At 40.5% G+C, this 26,383-nt stretch overlaps 1 protein-coding gene across 1 annotated transcript in view; it reads right to left on the bottom strand.

The window, feature by feature from the left end:
- Positions 1-26,383, bottom strand: part of SLC4A4 (solute carrier family 4 member 4) — a 182,150-nt gene that overhangs the window by 99,277 nt on the left and 56,490 nt on the right. The window contains 1 exon segment of the mRNA XM_087935768.1: positions 2,211-2,346. Coding sequence (XP_087791894.1) covers positions 2,211-2,346 — 136 coding nt within the window.

The following is a 26,383-nucleotide window of genomic DNA, read 5'->3' on the forward strand; positions in this document are numbered from 1 at the left end:
CAAAAGGGCTTCATTTGAATTAGACCCAGATTGAAGGTCTGGAGACCGACTCACTGAGTATATGGTTACAGGTAGTCTTCGACTTGACACCGTTCATTTAAGCGACTGTTCAAAGTTACATCACTTTTTTTAAAAAAAACTTACGCCCGCTTGTCACACTTACGACCATTGCAGCCTCCCTGTGTGGTCACTAACTCAAAATTCAGACAGTGGGCAATTGACTCATGTTTCTGACGGCTGCAGTGTCCCAGGATCATGTGTGTGTGTGTGTGTACCTTTTGTGAAATTCTGACCAGCAAAGTCAATGGGAAAACCAGATCCCGCTTAGCAACCGTGTTAACAACCTAACAATGGCAACAATTCACTTAACTGAAGCAAGAAAGTTTGTGAAACGGGGCAAAATTCACTTCGCCAATGTTTCACTTAGCAATATAAATTCTGGCCTCAGTTGTGGTCGTAAGTGGAGGACTCCCTGTACATCGCAATAAGATGATTCCATTTCATCATTAAGAATATAAATAGTGTCTTCTTGCCTAGACACCGTGGGCCAGGGGTCTCCAACCTTGGCAACTTTAAGATTTGTGGACTTCAACTCCCAGCATTGAAGAGAATTAAATTAAAATGGAGAGATTGCAGAGGAAGGGATCTCAAGAGATTAAGCAGAGCTGGCTGAGGAACTCTGGGAATTGAAGTCTACAAGTCTTAAAGTTGCCAAGGTTGGAGACCTCTGCCGTGGACCATCTAGTTCCAATTCAAATAGTCCTTGAATTAAGACAATTAAGACCAGAATTTCCCTTGCAAAGCAAGATGGTTGTTGAGTGAGTCATGTCCGATTTCACGATCATTTTGATCATGGCTGTTAAGCAAATCATTGCGGTTGTTAAGTGAAACATGTGGTTGTTAAGCAAATCTGGCTTTCCCGTTGACTTTCCCAATTACTGAGGCAGTCAATCCCATAATCATTGGATGCTGCAACTATCATACCTATATAAGTTGGTTGCATGACTGCAGAGACACTGCAATGGTCATAAGGGTGAGGACTGGTTGTACGTCACTTTTTTCAGTGCTATCATAACTTCAAGCAGTCGTTAAATGAATGGTCAGAAATCAAAGACTACCTACAGCCTGTTCTCATAATGGTCAGCCACTTGGACAAGGAAACCCATAAGTGACCCAGCAGCTGGTTTTCAGAAGCATAGGGGCTGACAATAAGTGATCCTCAGAACTTCCATAAATAAACTATTATGTTGTAAAGTATAAAAACCCATGTTTTATAAATGGGTTGTTGTTTTTTCGAGCGGACAAAACATTCTACAAAGACAGAATAGTTTACACATCATGCTATCCCATATAAACATTGCTGAATTCACATGATAGATTGAGTCTTAATATCTATGGAAATTCTCCGTCTTCCAGGTCATGCAAAGGTGTTTTTCTAAAAGGCAACTGGGTTTTTATTTGTTTTTCCTTGAAGATGTTTCGCTTCTCATCCAAGAAGCTTCTTCAGTTCTGACCATCTGAAGTCCAATTGCCTTTTGAACATGCACCTCTGGGATGGCTGAGCCTTAAAGTCAGGATTTTACAAACCCACAAATCCGCATGCAACATGCTCAGCCAAAATTAAACCATCAATTATGGCTTTACTGCATTCTATAAACCAGCTTACATCTGAGTAATCCTTAGCATAACCCAATGAAGTTGGCTAGTTTTATTATTTCCATATTAGAAAAGGGGATTTGAGGAAGAAAAAGAACTTATATGTAATAAGTTACTAGCTGAGCCAAGATTTGATTGACTGCTTAATTCAGCATATACATGTAGCTCCTATCTCCCATCAAATCAGTAAAAAGTGAAACTATTTCAATACTTTTCAACTATTTCAATGGTTGAAAGCCCCAGAAATAGGTAATATGAAATATGACTGTAATGTACTTTTTCCTGGAATACAACTCATTCCAAAAAGCTCTCAAAAGAGGTATTTAAAATACAATGCGAGAATGAAATTCTTGCTGTTCAGAAACACCTTCCTGAACATTGGATTATAATTATTATCCATACAGTGGAACCCCTTATTTTAGGAAATTTTGGGTTCCCCATTCTCCCCCCCCCAATTAACATGTAGGATTGGTCCAGATTCTTTGGCGTGGGACTTGAACCTTCTTCTCAAGGACAAAAAAGCAACCCCAACCAGCCCATCGAACGGTACTCACCTGGCCGTTTCCTTCCATTCCATCTCTTGCCCATCCACAGGTAGAAGTTCATCCAGTTCTGTGAAGAGCTGTGGTGGTGCCGGGCTGTCATCGTCTTCTCCCAAGATAAAACGGATGCGCTCGGCGGCGGGAGAGACTGCAGAGGTGAAAATACTGCGGTTAACGGACTGTTGAACAACCACAGAAGTCCGGCTTCTCTCTTTCGCCTTCTCTCCATAGCCATTGAGTTGCTTCTGTTGGTGGTCTTTTCCATCTGACATGTTAACTTGGTGGAACACGGGCTTCTCTCCTTTTTTTGGGGTGGTCCTTAAACTTCCTAGGTTACCTACCGTCTCTATTTCTCCCTTCTTGCACTTACTTCTTAAAACTTACAAGCTTGGGGTAAAGTTCAAGAGGACAAGAGATTTCTCTCCCCGCTCATTTAAGATGGGTGTTAGCAACAAAACCCACACAGCTCCTGGTCAAAGGAAAACCAGAACAGAACTTCTGGGCTCAGCACCAATTTGTTCTGTGGTCGATGCCCAGGGAACTTTCACATTCTGGTCAGCTGAGGTCCTTTTCAAGACTTTTTCTTTACAGGCGAAGAACCGGTTCGAGCCAAACTATCTGGGGGGCAGAGGAAGTGGCAACCCACTGCCAACTTCCCCTCCCTTTGTACAAAATGGGAACTTTCATTGGCTTGCGAGGCAGCGCGTTACCCCTCTAAGACTCATTACCAATGTCAAAGGGAATATTTAACAAAATAGACTCTTTCCTACTTTTGCACAGAAGGCTGTGTGTTTTGGTCCATTTAGTTATCCGACGCACCAATAAAGAGAAAAGAAAGAGAAAAGAAAGGGCACAAGGCAATCACAGGGCATCAAACTAGGTTTACATGATGTTTACATAAATAAAGGAAATATTAATCGAGACCTTGTGTTCTCAGATAAGTGGAAATTCATCGACCTCCTTTTAATCTAAAAAAAAAAAAAAGGAGGAAGTAAAATTTGGAGGATAAGTCACAAATTGCTCTGTGTATTCTCTGTACGGTCTCAAACAAAGATACGACAGGTATGGTCCAACGTGAAGAATTGTGTAGCACCTCAACCTGAGCTACATAACATAGGTGTCATCAGACATGGTTTCTTCTCCCTAGATCTAAAACTCTTAATTAAGATTATAACTCTTAATTATAAATCTAAAGTTTGATAAAGAGATCTGCTGTTCTTCCAGGTTTTATTGTCTGTTTTTGAAAGGAGGAAATAGAATTCCGTCAGAAAACCCAGAACTCACCTAAAACTATTTTGAAGATCTGATCTAAGAGGCATTGCTTTACTTTCTACATCTCATTACCCTCTGGGGGTGAGTAATCTTTGAATAAGAGATGAGCCCTTAGCCTGTAAGAAATGAAGAAATAAGCAATAGGGACAGCAATACTTCTATATTATAATTACATAAACGTATAAATGCAAATTATAAAATATTTGCATGGAAACCAACAGACGATTAGGATCTAATGAGGTTAGAAACTGAGGTTATTAGAAGAGGAAAAACTCTATTGCTAATCATTTTCTTTAGTTACTCCATGTATACATTAATATTACTAATATCTATACTGCCAGTTAATGTATTCCCTTGCTGATTAATCAGCTAAAAAGACTAAAAAAAGCACAGACTATGGCTTAAAAAGAGTTTGACAGATCTTGTGAATTCTTCCAGGAACAATAATTGAAAGACTGTTACAAGTAATATTTCCCACACTATATACTGAAGCATGGGAGGGAGGGAGGGAGGGAGGGAGGGAGGGAAGGAAGGAAGGAAGGAAGGAAGGAAGGAAGGAAGGAAGGAAGGAAGGAAGGAATCTACTCCAATCAAAGCTACTCAATAAAACTCGTACAAGAGAGAAAGGCTCCAATTCATCGATTTCGAATTAGTTCATTCAACTAGTCACAGGATGGCACAGTGGTTAGAGTGCAGTACTGCAGGGCTACTTTTGCTGACTGGCAGCTGCCTGCAATTTGGCAGTTCAAATCTCACCAGGCTCAAGGTTGACTCAACCTTCCATCCTTCTGAGGTTGGTAAAAAGAGAACCCAAATTGTTGGGGTCAATAGGCAGATGCTGTTAACCACTTAGAGAGTGCCATAAAGCACTGTAAAGTGATATGTAAATCTAAGTGCTATCGCTGGCTGAGATTTGGCAAATGTTCTACCAACCTTTGCCCTAACTAATCTAGTTTTGGGAGGACTGAACCTGATTCTTTCCTCGATTCCTAGGTCCCAATCCCAGATACTTTTACTTCAAGAAGTGATCCAGTGATTTCTTAGAAATTAATTGATAAGGGAAGCTTTTATCAGAGGAAGGAGCTTCCATGGTAGATGCACCACCTCCAGTAACCTGCTCCAAGAAAGAAATCTCTCCTTGAACATAAATTACTAACTTGGAGAAAGCCTCTTAATTCATTGCCAAGTTACAATGCTTCAGAAAAAGTAACAGCTAGGACCCACATCCCTTATCCAATTATTTCACAGATTTTGAGGTGTCCAAACCCCTACTGAGGATTGTAAAAGAATCCCTGGTCCAATGGATCGCTGACCAAGGTGCTGATTTTGACTTCCATTAAATGTTCCACTACCTTGAATGCCTCCCAATCTGCTAATACCTGTAGCCATCTTGGAAAGGATTGGATAGGTGAACAAAAAATACTAAACTCAGTCTAATATATGGCTGACTGTACAAAAAAACACATCAGGTCCTTGGGAGAATCTTGATATTCCCAAACTTCTGGAGCACAACTGGAACATCATGCACATTGACAAAATCACTATCAGTCAATTGCAAAAGGCACCTTTACTTGGAACAGCTTAGAACAAGGGTCTTCAAACTTGACATCTTTAAGACTTGTGGACTTCAACTCCCAGAATTCCTCCTCAGTCATGTTAGCTCGAGAATTCTGAGAGTTGAAGTCCATAAGTCTTAAAACTTGCCAAGCTTGAAGATCCTTGGCTTAGAACCTGTGATACCTTTAATATTATTATTTTAAATCTGCCTATCTTAGATCCATGGGAAGGTCTTGATAGGTGGATAAAAATACCAAATCCAGTCTAAACACCTGGTTGACTGTGCCACTAACCATAATAATATCACTTTATCTGGATTAGCCATCCAGATGTATAGATGGTAATTCTCATTATCTCTCAGCCAACATCTGGTTGGTCAATGGAGGAAAAGCAGTTGAGACTCAGCTGTATAAGTTTCCATACGCACATGTGGTTTACTTATTTAAATATAAGGCCTCGGTAAGGCCACACTTGAAATACTGCATCCAGTTTTGGTAGCCATGATGTGAAAAATATGTGGAGACTCTAGAAAGAGTGCAGAGAAGAGCAACAAAGATGATTAGGGGACTGGAGGATAAAACATACAAAGAACGGTTGCTGGAACTGGGGATGTCTAGTTTGATGAAAAAAAGGACTTAGGGGTGACATGATAGCAGTGTTCCAGTATCTCAGGGGCTTCCCCAAAGAAGAGGGAGTCAAACTATTCTCCAAAGCACCTGAAGGCAAGATAAGAAGCAATGGATGGGAACTAATCAAGGAAAGAAGCAACCTAGAACTACGAAGAAATTTCCTGACAGAACAATTCATCAATGGAACAACTTGCCTCCAGAAATTGTGAATGCTCCAACACTGGAAGTTTTTAAGAAGAGATTGGATAACCATTTGTCTGAAGTGGTGTAGGGTTTCCTGCCTAAACAGGAGGTTGGTCTAGAAGACCTCCAAGGTCCCTTCTAACTCTGTTATTCTATTCTAAATGAATCCACCCATTTCTACAATTAAAGTAGAGTTATACAACTGTACAGTCTTATCTTCTCTTTTCTTTTTTACTTTGGCTTGAGTTGCATTTTACTTGGAGTTATGACAAAGGTCCCAATACAGAATTTTCTGGGTCACAAGACCTGATGCACCTCAACCTCCACCACATGTTCATTTTAGTACCACTGGAAATTAATGGGCCATTCATTAGTTATTTTCAAGCTCTCCTTAGTTTAGAACAACATATTTTCATCTTGGCCTCCAGAGGGAACAGATTGTGCTCAGCAAGTATTACATACAATCAGGGGTCAAGCTAATCACCCTGAAGTAATGAACTTCAGACTTTTCCCTTCCTCCTATTGGACCTACATGGGCAATGGACTAATTTCTTTTGTGTTTTTTTTTTTAAATCCAGGCTTGTAAAGCATCTCACTTCATTTGACACGCTTAATAAGCTGCTGAAAAGGGTACCATTAAGGACTTTTTTTAAAACAAGTGTTACTTATTGTCCCTTTCATGGTGCCTCAGAGTTGGGGTGACAAACTTAGGATGTAAGTCCTAAAGATGCTTTTTCAAGAGGCAATTGTTTGTTTCTTTCTTTGTTTTTTCTTGAAAATGTTTTTCTCTGAAGACGTTTGAAAACCAAGAAAGTCCAGTTGCCTCTTGAAAAAGTACCTTTTGCACAATCCTGGCCTGGATGACTGAGTATCTCCATAGACACCCAGGATGTAAGCATAATGGATAGCTGGATCCATGATCTGAAGAACGTTCTAATTTATTAAGTTGAAAGTTAAGTTATCCAAGTTAGTTTTACAGTGTTTTAACAGTGATTTTACCTCACAGTTTCGAAGCTAAGTGGGTGTTTACAAAACTGCATTACAATATATTGTGTGCAATACGTTGTAGATTTTTTATTCAGCTGTGATAATCATATATGGCCTTCCATTCCACACATCCCAAATCAAAAGCTTTGAAGAGTCAATCAGTGACTCATTCATGTGAATCAGCTCAAAATGAAATTAATGGCATAGAAGTCACCACCCACTCATTCTCCTTTTGTTTCTTCAACAAGAGGTAAGAAATCTGCATAATAGATTTCTATAGGAGTCCTTTGTAAATGAAAACTATGCACATGTCAACAGGAAAGGTCTACATAGCACTTCTGTAAATCTTTCAGAAATTTAACTATTTCTTCTGGCAGTGTTGGAGGAGTATTGTAGAAGCGTGAACCTCCAAAACATCTGGAGTGCCCCATTAATAAAGAGATATAACCAATGACAAGTAGAAGGACAATGGGCAAAACAGTATTAGTGACAGGTGTCTAGCTTCTCAGTTAAGAATTAAATTACGTAAGAAATTGAAACTCTAAGAAAGGATTAGCTCAAATAGTTCTCTGCACTATGCCCAACATAATATTCTGTGCTAGCATTCACCAACGTTAAGCCCCTTAATCTAGTTGCCAGGTCAGAAGTATTTCCTGAAATACTTGATGACAAGGAAAACAGTGCCTTTTACCATGTACAAAATGGTTGTCACCAATCCAGTGCAGCACATTATTGTTAGAGAGGAATGTTTATTCAAAATAATTGCCGTGGTGGATATAAGCCAATGTACAGGTTGTCTTCAACTTACAAGCATAATGGAGCCAAACATTTATGTTGCTAAACAACATAAATTGGCCCATTTTACAAAGCCTTTTTGGCACAGTTGTGTTAAGTTGTCACTGTAGTTGTTAAGTAAGTGACACAGATGTTAAATGAATCTGGCTTCTTCGTTGACTTTGTCAGACATTCACAAAATGTTATCTTATGGCTCCAGAACATGACAACCGTCATAAATATGAATCAGTTGCCATGGGGATGCTGCAATGATCATATGTGTGAAAAACGGTCATAAGTCACTTTTTCAGAAAAGAATCTTCTTGGATAAGAAGCTAAACATCTAAAAATCCAATTGTCTTTTGAAAAATCAACTTTGGGACAACTGTAAAGTAACCTTCTCAATTTGATGCCATCCAGTTGGGGTTACAGCCTCTAAGAATTTCTCACCCAACCTGGTCTTAGTAGTTTGTTGGCCAAGATACACCTGCAGCCATACACAATGAGACCACGTTCGTTCATCAATCAACCATTACAAAAGGTACGTTGTCTTTCCACAAACCACTACATCGCTTACAACTTTCTCAAACTGGATAAAAAAAAAAACATGGAGGCAAGGGGAACAGGTGATCTAATGAACAGTTTGTGTTGTGTGATAAATAATAAGACCTCGTTAAGTTTCCAAAGCACCAGAAGTCAAGTCAAGAAGCAATGATGGAAACTCAACTAAAGAAAGAAGCAACCTAGAACGGAGGAGATATTTCCTGATGGTAACAATTCATCAGTGGAGTGACTTGTCTTCAGAAGCTGTGGGTGCTCCAAGGGAGGGGGGGGTGTTTTTAAAAAGAGATTGGACAGCCATTTGTCTTGATGATATAGGATCTCCTGCTTGGGGCAGGGGGAGTTGGATCAGAAGACCTCTAAGGTTCCTTCCAACTCTGAAATCCTTCTGCAATCACCAGGATGAGACAATCATGTATTTCCCATGCTTTGAACATGGGAAGCTGTCACAGAAGTCTTTCTGAGATCATTAGGGAGGGCTCAGAAAGATAGATAAATGAGGAACCCACAGCAAGCGTCCTTACAAAATGTCAACAGCAAAAAAAAATAAGCCAGTGGAGAAAAAAAACAAAACCCTGAGGCCAAGATAAAAGAAGGGCATGAGATGGAATGAAACAGGCCAAGAAATCCTATGCCAAGCCACACAAATAAAAAACGAAGACCCCCTAAGAAGGAGAGATTTAAAGAGGTCATTACCGCCTTGTGGGTTGATGAAGCCAACCCCAGGGATTAACTGTTCATTTTGCAAAACAAAGGGGAGGTCAAACAGCAGGGTCCCAAACAGCAGGTGATGCTGTCAAATGTTAACACTCAAGGAAGGCAAACTACAGAGGAAGAGAAGCCGAGAGTCAGGAGTAGTGGCTGGAGGATTTGGTGGAAAGTGGGAAAATGGTAAACCACACCAAACTCGATTGCAGGAAATACAACTTCAGCAACAGAGTGGTCAATGTCTGGAATCCTCCACCTGACTCTGTGGTTTCTTCCCCAAACCCCAAAAACTTTAACCTTAGACTGTCTACCATTGACCTCACCCCTTTCCTAAGAGTCTGTAGGGGGCACACATAAGCACACCAATGTGCCTACTATCCCTGTCCTATTGTTGTTGTTGTTTTTCTCTTATAGGTATCCATGTATTCATAACTATGTTTTTACTTATACCTATCCTCTTGTAAGCGATTGGCAAAATAAAATAAATAAAAATGGTACAAACACCATATTAGAGAGGCAAAGAGGGAACAAAACAAAAAACATCCATGTAAACACAAACACCATCCCAGGAATACACAACAGCACTAGACAAAACTCATAACTGAATAAAGAGTTGGAAGGGACCTTGGAGGTCTTCTAGTCCAACCCCCTTGCTCAGGCAGGACATCCTATACCATTTCAGACAAACGGTTGTCCAATTTTCTTCTTAAAAGCCTCCGGTGATGGAGCACACACAATTTCTGGAGGCAAGCAGTTCCACTGATTAATTGTTCTCACTGTCAGGAAATTTCTCCTTAGTTCTAGGTTGCTTTTCTCCTTGAAGGTGAAGGTGAAGCAAAGGTGCTTTTGCAGGCAGCAATTGGATTTTCTTGTGTTTTTTTTCTTTTGAAAACATTTAGCTTCTCATCAGTACCTGTCAAAATCCTACCTAGGTTAGTCAATTTATCATAAAATCCCTAATGATATTAGGCTATATAATTGTTGATTGATAATATGAGCTATTACGTAATATAACTACAATGGAGACTATGAAATGGATGCACAAAAAAGAGTGGTAAACCAACCGATACACTGTCTGTAAATTCATGAAGGAGGATGATGTTTTCGTATTTTATGTTTTATGTGTTTTTTGTTTGTTGTTAAAGTCAATAAACTTTTTTCAAAAAAAAAAAAGACATTTAGCTTCTCATCCAAGAAGCTTCTTTCACTCTGACAGGATAGTGGGGAATGGAAGGATTGATGGATCCTGTCAGAGCTGAAGAAGCTTCTTGGATGAGAAGCTAAATGTCTTCAAAAGATGAGGTGGGGGAATCAGAAAGTCCAGTTTCCTCCTGAAAAAGCACCTTTGGAACAACCATGACCTGGATGACTGAGAATCTCTACAGACTTCTCCTTGATTAGTGTCCATCCATTGCTTCTTGCCTGCTTGGGAGAATCAGTTGACTGCCATCTTCCTGATGGCAGCCCCCTAAATATTAGAAGATTGCTCCGCTGGCCTGTATTCTATTCTGTACTTTTTTTCAATGGTTGCTTTTGTATCTCAGCTTATCCAGAACTGAAAAATAGGCTGCCATTGGCCCCTGTTATCTTTTGAACTCTGTGGCTGAAAAGCAATTTGATCGTGAATATCCCTAGTCCAAAAACACTTCAACCGCTACAGATACTCCTTGACTTATAACAATTCTTTTAGTGATGCAGTGGTGGGACTCAATTTTTGTTTTTACTATCGGTTCTGTGGGCATGGCTTGGCAGGTGGGGGGCCATGTGACTGGGTGGGTGTGGCTTTTTTTTCTACTTGACCCCACCCATTTGGGGGGCCTTCTGGGCCTCAGAGGAGCCTCTAGGGGGGACATTTTGGCTCCCCTGAGGCTCAGGAAGAAAAGGAACAGAGCATGGGGTGGGGCATGCAACACCCCTCCAAGCTCCATTTTGGGAGCTTCTTAGCCTCAGAGGAGCCTCGGGGGGGGGTGTTTTTGCTCCCTTAAGGCTCATCTGGGGCTCAGGAAGGCAAAAAATAGAGGGGGGGGATTGAGCCATTTTTTGCCTTCCTGCCTCAACAAGAAGAGCTGATTTATGTACAGCTGATTGTCGGGAGGGGGAAAAAAAGAAAGAAATACCTCAGGCGAATGTCAGGCGGGCGGGGTGAAGCGAGCATCAGGCGGAAGGGCGATCGGGTGGGGGGGTGGCGGCCAGCCAGAATTTACTACCGGTTTGGTGACCCACGCCAAATCCTTGCTACCGGTTCACCCAACCCAGTGCGAACCGGCTGAGTAGCACCACTGATATGATGTTAAAATGGCACTGAAAAAGTGACTTGTGTTCATTTTTCATACTTATGACCATTGCAGCATCCCCATGGTCACTGGATCAAAAATTCAGACTCTTGGCAACTGACTCGTATTTATGACGGTTACAGTGTCCCAGGGTCGTGTGATCTTTTGTGACCTTTTGTGACCTTCGGACAAGCAAAGTCAGTGGGGAAGCCAGATTCATTTTACAACCACGCTACTGCAGTGATTCACTTAACGATGGCAGGAAAGGTTATGAAATGGGGGGAAATTCACTTAACAACTATCTAGTTTAGCAACAGAAATTTTGGACTCCATTGTGTTCGTAGGTCGAGGACTACCTGTATGACACTATACAAAGCTTAGCAAAGAGACCTTCCTTGGGATAAATCACAGTGTTGATAATATATTTTCAGATGCAAGAGGCAGTTTGTGATGAAAATTAAGCTCAATGCATAAGGGGGAAAGTATGCACTGCAGTATATAAAGTTTATGAACAAGGAGTTACAGAGTAAGAAATTTATCATGCAGCATCTCAAATTATATTTGAGAAGATACTATCCCAGGCTCCCACAAAGAAGTGGGGGTCAAGCTATTCTCCAAAAAGAATAGGTTTCAATTCCTTACCTCAAAACAACACTATATAGCACTGCACCCCAGAACAACTAGACGTAAGGACAGTTTTTTCCCAAATGCCATCACTCTGCTAAACAAATAATTCCCACAACACTGTCCAACTATTTACAAAGTCTGCATTACTATTACTATCAATCTTCTCATCACTCCTTATCACCCATCCCCTCCCACTTGTATGACTGTAACTTGGTTGCTTGTATCCTTACGATCTATAGTGACTGTTTTCCTAGTATGATTTGATTGTTTATTGTACCCTATGACTACCATTAAGTGTCGTACCTGATGACTCTTGACAAATGTATCTTTTCTCTTAAGTATACTGAGAGTATTTGCACCAAGACAAATTCCTTGTGTGTCCAATCAAACTTGGCCAATAAAGTGTTCTGTTCTGTTCTGTTCTGTTCTATTCTATTCTCCAAAACACCTGGAGGCAGGACAAGAAACAACTGATGGAAACTAATCAAGGAAAGAAACAATCTTGGAATTAAGGAGAAATTTCCTCATAGTTAATCAATTAATCAGTGGAACAACCTGCCTCCAGAAGTTGTAAATGCTCCAACACTGGAAGTTTTTAAGAAGAGACTGGACAACCATTTGACTGAAGTGGTATAGAGCTTCCTGCATGAGCAGGGGGTTGGACTAGAAGACCTCCAAGGTCCCTTTCCACTCTCTTATTCTACTATTCTCTTAGGCCAATACAACACAGTGCAGTTTGAAACAGTAACTTTAAAGCACAAAATTTACAGTGGACTTGACTTATTTGGATTGGATTCTACCTGGGAAGTTTTAATACTAGAAAAACAAAGTCATTTTCAACTTAAACAAGTTTTCTCCCCTTCTCCTTTAAAGCTCTGGTTAATGAAAATTTAGCAATTAACGTGCTTAGTAATTGGATGGCATTTAACATTTAGAGTAGTATTTTACAACCCACTTACGTGCTAGTTTCCTTATTGTTTAGAGTTAATTGGGGGAGTTAAATACCTTGTTAGTTATTAGGCAACTAAGAAAAAAAAAAGAACAGCTGTGGGGTATTGGTTTTATGGCAATCTGGATAAAATAAGCAACAAATTGGAATGAGTAGAATGTAAGAGGATCATATGATTAGACAATTAAACGCAAAGGAGGGAATATGGGTGAACAACAGGGAAAAAAATGTAGATAGCTCATTAATGCTTTGAAGTTGGCTACTTGAAGCTTGCATGAGGAGTAAAATTAAGGCTAAAAGAAAGAAATGTTATGACAAAGGAAACCATAATACAAGCAGCCTAAATAGAACAAAGCAAGGAGAGAAGAATATAAACTATACAACTAAAAATGGGTTACCAGAAGAAAGAAACTTAGGGTCAGTCGTTGATCAATTTTGTACTTCCATCATAAGCATCAGTGAATTTTGATTTTGGCTTGAGCGGATCTTCCCAATGATAGAACTTTAATATAAGGGGAAAGGTAAGAAGGTACTACAGGTTGTCCTTGATTTATAACCATTTGTTTAGTGATCTTTAGAAGTTACAATGGCACTGAAAAAAAATATATCAAAATTTCGGTGCTTAGAAATTAGAATAGAATAGAATAGAATTCTTTTATTGGCCAAGTGTGATTGGACACACAAGGAATTTGTCTTGGTGCAAATACTCTCAGTGTACATAAAAGAAAAGAGACATTTGTCAAGAATCATCAGGTGCAACACTTAATAATGTTAAGCACACGTTAATATTCTAAATACACGTTAATATTATTAACATGTATTTATGAGAATAGCAATGTCCCCTTGAGGTCATGTGACTGCCATTTGCAACTTTTCCAGGTAGTTTCCTACAAGCAAAGTCAGTGGAGGAAGCCGGATTCATTTAACAACCCCATGGTTCACTTAACAACGTAGAAACATAGAAAACCTACCAAGACCTACTGGTCCATTGAATCTGCCCTTTGAGTTTTGAAAAAAGTGACTTATGGCCATTTTTCACACAACCATTGTAGCATCCCCACGGTCACATGATTTACATTCAGATGCTTGACAACTGACTCATATTTATGATGGTTACAGTGTCCCCAGGGTCACAAGATCCCCTTCTGCAAACTTCTGACAAGCAATGTCAATTGGGAGACCAGGTTCATTGAACAACCATGTTACTAACTTAACTGCTGCAATGATTCGCTTAAGAACCATGGCAACAAAAGTTGTAAAATGAGGCAAAATTTACTTAACCAATGTCTTGCTTTGGGCTCAGTTGTGGTCAACAGTCAAGGAGTACCTGCAATGCCAGCAGCAACTAAAGGGGTTGGGTTTTTTTTTTTAAGCTGATAGGATGGTCAAATCTTAAAAGACCTCAGTGGGTCTAACAAAATCTTGTAAGATTCCAGCATGCCTGTGTGATATAACACAGTTAAGTTAACCATTCAACAATCATAATCTTCTAAAACAAGGGTCTTCAAACTTGGCAAGTTTAAGACTTGTGGACTTCAACTCCCAGAATTACCAAGCTAACAGGACTGGAGGAGGAATTCTGGGAGTTGAAGTCCACAAGACTTAAAGCTGTCAAGTTTGAAGACCCTTGATTTATCATCTATACCTGTCTGTCTGTCTGTCTGTCTGTCTATCGTCCATCCCATCCATCTATCTATCTATCTATCTATCTATCTATCTATCTATCTATCTATCTATCTATCTATCTAAAGGGTCTTCAAACTTGGCAACTTTAAGACTTGTGGATTTCAACTCCCAGAATTCCTGAGCTAACAGGACTGGAGGAGGAATTCTGGGAGTTGAAGTCCACAAGTCTTAAAGCTGTCAAGTTTGAAGACCTCTGTTCTAAAATGACCACTAAGAGCCCTCTCTTCCTTACTCCTTTCCTTCAACTGTCTGCTTCCATCTTTGGGCTGCGGATAATGTTAAGCACCTTTATCTAACCAGAGTTGACCACAAACCAGTTTTCAGATAATGGTTAGTCAACAATAACTATGAGAATAGCAATGTCCTCTGAGGTCATGTGATTGCCATTTATGAGAATATCTTCAAAAGTGAAAGACAGGAGAAGATAAGGAAGGGAGGAGAAGAAAACTTTGCCCACAAGGCCACAAGTTATGTCTAGTTTGTCAAATAACCAAAACATTTCAACCCAAGATACCAGGGACTAAACCTGAGAGATAATTTAAGCCATAGTCTCTTTTTCCTTACTTTCGCTAAGGCTGTACAAACAGTTTGAAACTATAGAGGCTCAAAGACCTGACTCAAGGCATAAAGCAAAGAAAAGCAGTAATTTGCACAATGATATCCAATTATATACATCCAATTATAATTAGTCTTTTCCTCGTACATACAACCCTTTCCTTTTCTTCATGATATAATTAATCAGGAAAGTTAACTCAACTGTTTCCCGTTCCAGCAAATGTGTGAAACTCACGCTGGTTTGTTCTGAGCAACTCAATACATTAAGCCAAATTAGAACTGGAGATGAATATCCTACCTTGTTCTAAAGCAGGCAATCCTACATTCCAATCTGGATGAAAAGAAAGGCAGGAATAATCAGCAAAATTGTTTGATTGCGTCTCCATCAGGGCCAAGCGAAGGGATGAAGCAGAGGGCACGCAATCCATTATTTGAACGTCTTCTGAAGATCATACCAACCAAATGCATCCCCTAACGATCTCTGCAGTTTCTAACACACACAAACCTCTTTTCAGTAAAGAGCAGAAGCTGAAAACTAACAAGATTGTAATGAGTGACCAAAGTGTGCAATAGTGAGAGTACAAAGGATTTCCCCAAACAAACAAAAAAAGGAAAAAAGATAAGGATGGGTTGGGTTGATGAGGAGGCCTCTGAAGATGAAATGCCAAACCACCTCTTGCTGATGCGTTAAACACGTAATTGCCTTAGGAAAGTTGGAAAGGTTGTGTCAGCAAGAGAAAGTCTTCGTTCAATAAAACAAGGAATACAGGACATCTGCATTTAACCTGGAAATAAGGAGGCACTTTCTGACAGTGAGAACAATCAACCAATGGAACAAAATTGCCTTCAGAAGTTGTGGGAGCGCCATCACTTGAGACTTTCCAGAAGAGATTGGACTCCCATTCGTCAGAAATGGTGTAGGGTCTCCTGATTGGGCGGGGGTGGTGGACTAGATGACCTACAAGGACCCTTCCAACTCTGTTAATCTGTTATCTGTTATCTGCGACCTGTAACAGTTCATTTAGCGATCGAAGTTGTAACGGCACTGAAAAAAAGTGACTTATGACTATTTTTCAGGCTTACAACCTTGGCATATGAAAATATCTAATGAAGCAGTAATTGAATCGTGCCCAGATGTCTTTGGTGTGGTCGAGAAAAACCAAAGAAAGCCCAAGTAGAAACAGATCATTACAACAGCAATTAGAAGTCCCATTAAAAGATTTGCTTATTTTTACAAACATATCAAATGCTGAACTTTTATTTTCCCTATAGTAATAATTAGGGCTTGCCTCACACCACAGTACCCTTCAAATGAGAATGCAGCTGATAACATCATAGGATAAAGTACTCAAAACAGCTACAGCATAGCATATTACTCATCGATTGAAGTTACCAAAACATTCTCGCTCCAAATATTTAGAGTATCCTTTCCAACACATCAATGACTGTCAACTAATCCTAAATTCCTGCTGTTTAGGGACCTCCTAACGGATTTTTATAGGCCACACACCTTCAGCGAAGTGTCAAATCCACTGGTTACCATCACTTTATTGATGAGATGCATGCTTAGAGTTTGGAAACGCTACAATAGTTTTAACTGATAGAACAAGAAGGATTGTGCATGAGTTGCTCTGAAAGGATGTCATAATAGGAAACAAGTATTTGAAGAGACTGTCTGCGGAGATTCTCAGCCATCCAGGTTTTATGGTTGTCCCAAAGGTGCTTTTTTCAAGAGGCCAAAACTTGGACTTTCTGGTTTTTATTTGCAGACGTTTCGCATCTCATCCCAGAAGCTTCTTCAGTTCTTCAGTTCAGTTCTTCTTCAGTTCAGAACTGAAGAAGCTTCTGGGATAAGAAGCGAAACGTCTCCAAGGGAAAAAAAAAAAAAGGAAAGTTCAGTTGTCCCTTGAAAAAAGCACCTTGGGGATATATTTGAAGAGAGTTTGATTTTATCTACTGAAAACAACTTGCAGTGTTCCCAGGGTCATGTGATCCCCTTTTGCGACCATCTGACAAGCCAAGTTCAATGGAGTAACCAGATTCACTTAACAACCGTGTTACTTAACTGCGTTAATTCACTTAATGGTGGCAAGAAAAAGTCGTAAAATGGGGCAAAATTCACTTAAGAGCTGCCTTGCTTAGCAACAGAAACGTTGGGCTCCATTGTGGTTGTAAGTTGAGGACTTACTGGACTCTGGGAATTATTTACACGAGTAAATCGTGAATTTGGCTGGGTGCAACGCTTTTGGTTCCCAAAGGAAACGGTCTTGGCTCTCTCCCAGTGTGTCAACCACAACTTCCACACAGTTGCAATTTAACAAAATTCGGAAGGCAAGTTGGGAGAAGGCCACAGTAATGCACCCTCGAAGGTTTTCCCCACCTAAGGCCAGATAGAAAGAAATTGTGGAGTATGAATTCTGACACCCATCATCACCCAAGCGTGAATAAATGGAGTTGGAGATTTTCCCAGGCCTAGGGGAAAAAGAGGCTACTTGTTAACCGTGAAATAATTGCTTATGTAAGTAGGGAGCAAATTGACAGGATATCATGCAGGGAGTGATTGAACAGGCTGGTCTAGAGACCTCTGCTTTTCCCACTCTGCCCCACACAGAACACAAACAAGATGCTAAAGGGAAGGGAAGGGAAGGGAAGGGAAGGGAAGGGAAGGGAAGGGAAGAGAAGAGAAGAGAAGAGAAGAGAAGAGAAGAGAAGAGAAGAGAAGAGAAGAGAAGAGAAGAGAAGAGAAGAGAAGAGAATTCTTTATTGGCCAAGTGTGGTTGGACATACAAGGAATTTGTCTTGGTAAAGTAGAGGAAAGCAGTTTAGTTTAGTTTATTGTCATTGCACCCTGTACAATGAAATTAAATACCATCTTCAGTGTACATTATGACTGAAAATAAACACAAACACGCATCCTCCCATTCTATGCAATTGAATTGAAAGCACCTGATATTGCATTAATATTGCACTATGCAGTAGAATTCAACAGAGCTACTGTCCTGGGATAGAAGCTGTTTTTCAGCCTATTTGTCCTTGTTTTTATTATCCCATACCTTCTGCCAGATGGTAATAGTTCAAGAAAAGGGTGCCCAGGATGAGATGGACCTTTAAGGATGTTTTGAACTTTCTTAAGGCAGTGGGAGCTATAAAGCTCTTCCAAAGAGGGGAGAGGGCAACCCATGATCTTCTGGGCAATAGAAGCAGCAGCTTATTCTGGATCCAGCTTAAAAATGAAATCTTTCTATTAGCCTCAGTATCACAGGAGATGGCTACACCAAGTCAGTCTTGACTGATCTCAGAAAAACTAAGCAGTCTTGGACAGGAGCAGTGGTGATATTCAAAGTTTTTTTTACTACCGGTTCGGTGGGTGTGGCATAGTGGGCTTGGCTATGTGGTCATGTGACTGGTGGGCATGGCCGATTTAGCAGTCCATTTTGCCAATTTCACAGTCCCTTAAACGATACACAGTAGCCCCCCTTTTCTATTCTTCTTTTTAATACTGCATGAAGTTTTTGCTCTAGGGTTGTTGTTTTTTTTATTGGGGAGGAAGAGGTTGGCAATGCCTGGGGATTTCTGGGAATTTCTTTTCTGTGTTAGAGGCACCAAAACAAACACAATGATATAAGGTCTCCTGCTGGAGCAAGTGGTTGGACTAGATGATCTCCGAGGTCCCTTCCAGCCCTGGATTGCTGTGCCGCTTCAAAGCATCCTCTGAAGCTGCGTCTAGTGCCAGGGTTCGTGGTCCTTCCTTCCTCTCCCTTTGCTCTCACAAGTCAGCTACCATAAATCACATCCATTTCTTTACATGGAAGTGATAAAGATGTTACGAAGAACCAGGCTGGTCTAGTGGTTAGGCACCTGGCTAAAAACCAGGAGACTGTGAATTCTAGTGCCATCTTAGCCTTCATATGGGTAAATTCATCCAGCCAACTGGATGAATTTGGGCCAATCACCAGGAGTCAGTGAGTTCTAGTCTTGCCTTAAGCATCAAAGCCAACTGGATGAATTTGGGCCAATCAACAGGCGAAGGTGACGAAAAGTCAGTCCAAAGTCACATTTTTGCCACTGTGATTTTGAACAGTCACTAAATGAACGGTTGTAAATTGAGGACTACCTGTATATGAACTGTCTAAAAGAAGCTGATGTAATGAAGTGAATGTCCTCAACCAAAGCCTGAATGGTCGTTTGCCGGAAATGGTGCAGCAAATCTGGCACCAAGAAGAGAGATTAGCTTAGACGTCGGATAAGGTCCGTTACAACTCTGATTTTCTGCTTCTACAAATCAGGAAAGATTTTCCAGCAGGAACTCGATATGGTCATTATTTTCAACTGCTACTACCAAGCAGGATCCACCCAGGTCAAAAAAAACCAACCCACTCAACAAACCCCACTGGAAAACTGTACCAGTTGGATGAGAGCAGTGTTGTTAGGCAAACAACGATCCCAATGCTAAATCAGTCTGAGGCCACCCTGATGAGATTTGTTTTTCAACCTGCCTCCAACTATCTATGACTTGCTCCAGCAACAATTAGCTTAAAAGTGTCCTAATCCTTGAGTAGCAAAAACATGGAGGTATATTCAATCAACATGCTGGGAAAATTATCCCAATCCCTATCTGAAAATGCAATAAAGCTCCATAAAATTCGGCATGCTAATCATACTTTTAAGTTGGCTTTGTTCACACCCAAGCGTTAATCCATGATGATTATTTTCAACTTTAATAATGGTCGGATTTGTATGTCACCCAAAGCCCAAAAAAACCCAAATAGATCTTTGTCTTAGCTGATAACCTGAATCATATCACTCAATTTGTCTGTCATGATGTTTTGTGAATCTGCCTTTAAAGGGTTGGCATCACACTCCATGCCTGATGTCATCAGACTTGCACATTCTACAGTACAACATAGTATTAACTACTCAGTCTGTATCTCCATATTTTGTTATTGTTGTGGTTGTTGTTAGTCACGAAGTTGTGTCCGACCCATCGGGACCCCATGGACTCCAGGCCTTCCTGTCCTCTACCATCCTCCGGAGTCCATTGAAGCTCACGCCGACTGCTTCAGTGACTCCATCCAGCCCCCTCCTTCTCTGCCGTCCTCTTCTTCTTCTTTCACCCTCAATCGTTCTCATCATTAGGCTCTTCTCCAGAGAGTCCTTCCTTCTCATGAGGTGGCCAAAGTATTTGAGTTTCATCTTCAGGATCTGGCCTTCTAAAGAGCAGTCTAAAGACCATATTCTAAAGACAGTATTTTTTTAGTGTCTCACAAATAATAAGAGAGAGCCAGTTTGGTGTGGCAGCTAAGGTGCTGGGCTAGAATATCAGGAAACATGTCCCATCATAGGCATGAAAGCCAGCTGGGTTACTTTGGGTCAATCACTAGGAGACTGTGAGTTCTAGTCCCACTTAGGCACGAAAGCCAGCTGGGTGACTTTGGGTCAATTGCCAGGAGATTGTGAGTTCTAGTCCCACTTAGGCATGAAAACTGCTGGGTGACTTTGGGTCAATCGCCAGGAGACTGTGAGTTCTAGTCCCACTTAGGCACGAAAGCCAGCTGGGTGACTTTGGGTCAGTCACTAGGAGAGAGTGAGTTCTAGTCCTGCTTTACATATGAAAGCTGACTGGGTGACTTGGAGGTGGAGGAGGAGGAGAGGAGGAGTCCACAGAATCACTCTTTATTTGTCTCTTTCTCATGATGACTGCTTGCTCTAAGAGTGCTAAATCCAGGCCAGCACAAAATATTGAATTATTTGGCTGGCTTTTCCACAAAATAAGGAAGTCAAAACTGGCCATCTTTCTGGGGTTCAAACCACATGCTCGGTCACAAAGCAGCTGATTATACCGTATTTTAGCCTAGTCCTGCAACGTCAGCCAACCTGCACTTCTAGTACTTAGAAGGTACACTTGGCATTCATTTGTCAGAACAATTAATTGCCCAGTAGAGTTTGCAAACTTTCTCACAGTTCCCAGGATTTGTGGAGAGAGGTTGTTTAATCCACTTACCCAATCAAAGTCTCTTTAGTTTACAAAATTTGGTCTGTAAGATCTGGGCCTTGTTTTTTAAACTCCTGCTACACACAGTGCAGCAAATTCTTTTGACTTTTCTTCAGTAGATTCACATGAATGTGCATAGAGTAGCATTAGATGATTTGGGTGGCTTAGATAATTATAGCTACACAAAAGTGGTCTGAGATGGGATTAGAGAAAATGTTATTCTGTGATTCTGTTAAAAGATCATTAAGAGGCCATTTCAAGTGCCCCTCACCCAAGAGGGAACTTCTATTTTTATGCAACTTTAGATGTTTGGTCAGATCTACCACACAAGACCGCAGCATATTGCTTTGCAATAGTATATTTTTAATAGCACATTACCAATCACAAACCTGCTCCATGATTGGCCTGTGTAGTCATGAACACAGAAAAACAATTTGTTCATTTGTCTAGCTCAACTCTCCCGACATGAACACTGAGACATCATTTCCCATAATCCACAGCCTTTGGTTGCAAGTCAAGGACTTGCTGCACATATAAAAACAGCAGAGAGCCGATCATTTGCAGCCAAATTCCAGGAGGCGAATCAAGATTTCCCTATTTTCCCGTCAACCTTATTCAAAATCCATGTGAGGTATATGAATCTTTTTCAAAATTGAAATAGTCCTTGACTTACGACTGCAATTGAGCTCAAAATTTCAGTTGCTAAGTGAGACAGTGGTTAAGTGAATTTTGCATCGCTTTACGATCTTTCTTGCCACCGTTGTTAAGTGAATCGCTGCAGTTGTTAAGTTAGTGACACAGTTGTTAAGTGAATCCGGCTTCCCCATTGGCTTTGCCTGTCAGATGGTCGCAAAAGGGGATGAGCTGGTTGCCAAATGCCCAAATTTTGATCACAAGAACATCTCATAAGTGTGAAAAATTGGTCATAAATCCTTTTTTTCCAGTGATGTAACTTCAAACAGTCACTAAATGAATTGTTGTAAATCAAGGACTACATGTACCCTATTTTAACTGCAGAAGCACTATAAAAAAGTGTTTTGGATTCAAAACAGGGCTTAAGACTTAGGATAATTTCATTGTCTCTTTGAACGTACAGCAATTGGCAGACATTAAAATGAAATTTCGTGGCATGCAGCTCTCAAGGGGACACCACCTCCAATAGACACTACATAACCATGACAGAATAAATAAATGCAAAATTATGCATATACCCACATGTATTATATGACACGGAGAGGAGAAAAAACACAGTCTAGTTCATATACATACATGCACATGGCGAGAAAAACGAATTTTGTGAGGACACTTCAGTATCTAAGCAGTTTTCATTTGGAACATTTTACACACCTCTAGAAAACGGTGCTTAACACACACACACACACACCCCATTTCACAGCTATAAAAAGAACACAGAGGGAGGGGTCTTACTTGAACAAAACAAGGATTATTGGAAACTGCTAAGTAGTAAACGTGTATCCACACAGAGTTATCGTTCACATGGGACTTTATTTCGCACACCTTTGCTATCAGTGTAGCTAAGAACAGAAGTTCAAAAAGTAGTTCAAAAGATCTGGGGATATTAAGGCTATCCAGAGATGAGAGATACAGAGATGAGCAGAAGAAAAATAGATCAAAATCTACGAGTTGGCTCCATGGTTTAAAGGTAGACAGTTCTCTCTCTCTCTCTCTCTCTCTCTCTCTCTCTCTCTCTCTCCCTCCCTCCTCCTCTCTCTCTCTCTCATCTCTCTTTCTCCCAGTATCTTTCTCTCTCTCTCTCTCTTTCTCTCTTTCTCCCAGTATCTCTTCCTCTCTCTCTCTCTTTATCTCTCATATCTCTTTCCTCTCTCTTTCTCCCAGTATCTCTTTCTCTCATCTTTCTCTCTCTCTCTCTCTCTCTCTCTCTCTCTTTCCCCCAGTATCTCTTTCTCCCCCCCCATCTCTCTCTCTCTCTCTCTCTCTCTCTCTCTCTCTCTCAGCTGTTTTCACACCTAAAGTACTGCATCCAGTTTTGGTCACCACACTATAAAAAATGAAATTATCTACCTCCAGCTAAATTAGGCTGGAAGTAAACTCTACATTTTCAGACGTGTGTGAAAGTACAGAAAGCTTAGTTTATATACCGGTAGTTTCTGACTTACAATCATAATTGAGCGGGGAATTATGGTTGTAAGCTGTTGCGGTTTAAATCCAGGCATCAAATGACTGGATTTGAAGTTACAACAGCTTTTTACTCATTCAGGGAATGTGGCAGTCATTAAGCGAAGACATTTTTCCCAGTGGGTTTTTTTTTTTAACTAGAAATCAGAAGTAAATGTCAGAAATCAGAAAAAAACATCACAACTCACAGTCACGTGATCACAGGATGCTACAAACTGCTGCAAAAGTGAGCCAGTTACCAAGCACCCAAAATGTGTTCAGGTGACCAGAATATGAGTAGTTCTGGGGACATCCATCATAACTATGAATGTTCATTAAGCACGGTTGTAAGTTGAGGACTACTTATATTGAAAAGATCTCCTAAACCCCAAATAACCAAATCTCCATGCTGTCCAGCTGGGAATTCTAGGAGATGAAGTGCACTTATCTTAAAGTTGTCAAAGTTGAGAAACATTGCTTTACATTGTGCACTTGGCTCTCTGCATATGGCTCTAACAAGACCCTAATGAAAAGCAAAAGAGAGCCAACAAATCTCCAATCTGCTGACCTCTGCAATGAGGAATCCAATTGTGTGTGTGTGTGTGTGTGTGTGTGTGTGTGTGTGTGTGTGTGTGTGTGTATCACTGCTTTCTTCACTTTATATAAATCTGGTAAATTCAGCCACACATAGATGGCCCATAATATACAGAAAGATTGAGCATTCAGTCTGCTTCGTAAGATATATTTTCAAGCAAGGAAAGTGGATATAAAGCATCTCTTTTCAAAACGCTAATTCATTTTTTTGCAGGCTCAAATAATTATTCCAGATGTTTATGCATGTGTGTATCTGCACAACCACTTGCACATGGTGAAAAAACGAGGAATATCTTCATATATAGATCTCTGCAGCAGAATGGGGAGGAATTTGGTATTTTTAGTTATTTAGTAAATTGTTACTACTAGCTTAGTACAATTTCATTCTAGGCAACACTGGTATTAAATAGCCCGTCACTTTCTCCCATGGTGTCTAGTGAACTATACTACAAATAGTATAAAATGTGGTTCATAATAGACAGTGGACATTAAATTCATTAAAAGGCACACAATGCATTATTTTAACGCAGTTGCCAAGGAAAAGCAGGAAATATAATGAGAGTAAGAAGAACATATCGAAATACCCTCAGTGTTCACAGGGGGATGGGCAGGGAAATTAGCTGTTTAAAAATTGAATAAATCAAATATGAGTCTGTCCGAATTACTGGAATGTAAACAGATCCCCAATTAGCATTGTTTGTTAAAAACACAAGATCAGCCTTATTAGCAAAGAGAACTCCTACATCCATGGGTCATTCTAGGCAAAGTCAATTTTAATAAGCATTAGGAAAGGCGCTAGCAAATCCAGTTGCCAGGTGTGACAAAAATAGCACGCTTCCTGACAAGGCCAGGGAGGAAGTGGGGAAGAGAAAAAAAAAGGGGTGGGTTTTCTAAAATTAATACCACTCTATAAGTACTAATATCACTTTATAAAGCCTTAGTAAGACCACACGTAAAGTACTGCATCCAGTTTTGGTCACCACACTATAAAAAGGATGTTGAGACTCTAGAAAGAGTGCAGAGAAGAGCAACCAGGATGGTGAGGGGACTGGAGACTAAAACATATGAAGAATAGTTACAGGAACTGGGCCTGACTAGTCTAGTGAAGAGAAGGACCAGGGGAGACAGGATAGCAGTCTTCCAATATCTGAGGGGCTGCCACAAAGAGGAGGGGGTCAAGCTATTTCTCAAAGCACCTGTAGGTCAGACAAGGAATGATGGATGAAAGCTGAACAAGGAGAGAATTCAACCTGGAAATAAGGAGAAACTTTCTGACAGTGAGAACAAATCAACCAATGGAACAACTTGGCCTCGGAAGTTGTGGAAGCGCCATCACTTGAGACTTTCAAGAAGAGATTGGACTCCCATCTGTCAGAAATGGTATAGGGTCTCCTGCTTGGGCAGGGGGTTGGACTAGATGACCTACAAGGTCCCTTCCAACTCTGATTATCCGTTATCTATTATCCAACTTCCCATTCTTTTTCCTTTCAACAGCCAGTTTGCTCTGCTTGGTTAAGGCACCAGGGTAGACAGCAGGAGACTGTGAGGTGTACTCCCCAGTTAACCATGGATGCCAGCTGGGTGACTTTGGGCCAATCACTAGGAGACTATGAGTTCTACTCCCGCCTTAGCCATGAAAAGCAACCAACGACCTCACAGGGCCCTTGTTGTGGAGAAAATAGGAAGAGGAAAGTGTATTGGATGTTTTCACGTCCTTGGGTTATTTGTACAAAACATAACGAAGATGGGATGCAAGTAAATAAATTCAAGTCTCAAAGAACTCAAAGCAACTTCAAAAAAAGAATGAGATAGGGAGAGAACAAAAAATGGACGTATAAGCAGAGGATATGAAATGGGCAAGATGGAACAGAAGGAAGAATTCTTCAAGAGAGCATACCTGACTATGCCAATGGTGAAGAAAGAAGAGTAGACCAGATCTTGAAACCTCTTGGGACAAAAAGAATAGGAGATTGCCCACAAGTGCTCCGGATAGAGATAGTTTTCAACTTACGACTGTCATGGAGGCTGCCAATTACGATAATAATTCATGGTGATTGAAAGCAGATCATTACGTTACTAACCTGATTTTACAGCCTCCTTTTGTGGCAGTTCTTAAGTGAAGACTAGAGTAGCAAAGCCAATGTTAAGTACAGTGGAACCAAATCAGGTGGCGAACAAAATCGGCGCGGAAAGATTCCCCCTTTCCGTGCCGATTTCTCCTTTGGCACCATTTTTTTTTTTTTTTTGACTGCACACATGCGCAGTCAGTTGTGCTTCTGGATACAACCAAATCGGATCGTGACCGGAGTCCAGGAACAGATTCCAGTCACGACCTGAGGCTCCACTATACATGCATCGTTCGCTATGAAGCATTTTTGCCAAAATCTTGAAGTAAATATAGATTTTCGGTAAAATATGTTAGACCTTGCAGTCATGTGACAAGGGGCCAAAAATGCAGGTCAGTTGCCATGATCAATCACATGACTGTGAAGGCCGTAAGAACTTCGGAACCAGGTTAAAAGTACCTTTGGGGGAAATTTGCCATGACTTTCAACATTTGCTAAGTGACCAGTCATAAGTTGATTACCTGTAGTTGTTTCTTCTGAGAAGTCCACAAAACAGTGATTTCCAGTAGATTTTGAGCACAGGGAGATGAGGGAATAACCTACAGTTGGTGCCTTTAAAATGACACTACATTTGCA

This window comes from Pseudonaja textilis, chromosome 6, assembly GCF_049901715.1.
Source record: "Pseudonaja textilis isolate UNSWEBS1 chromosome 6, rPseTex1.2, whole genome shotgun sequence".
In the NCBI taxonomy this organism is placed as follows: Eukaryota; Metazoa; Chordata; class Lepidosauria; order Squamata; family Elapidae; genus Pseudonaja; species Pseudonaja textilis.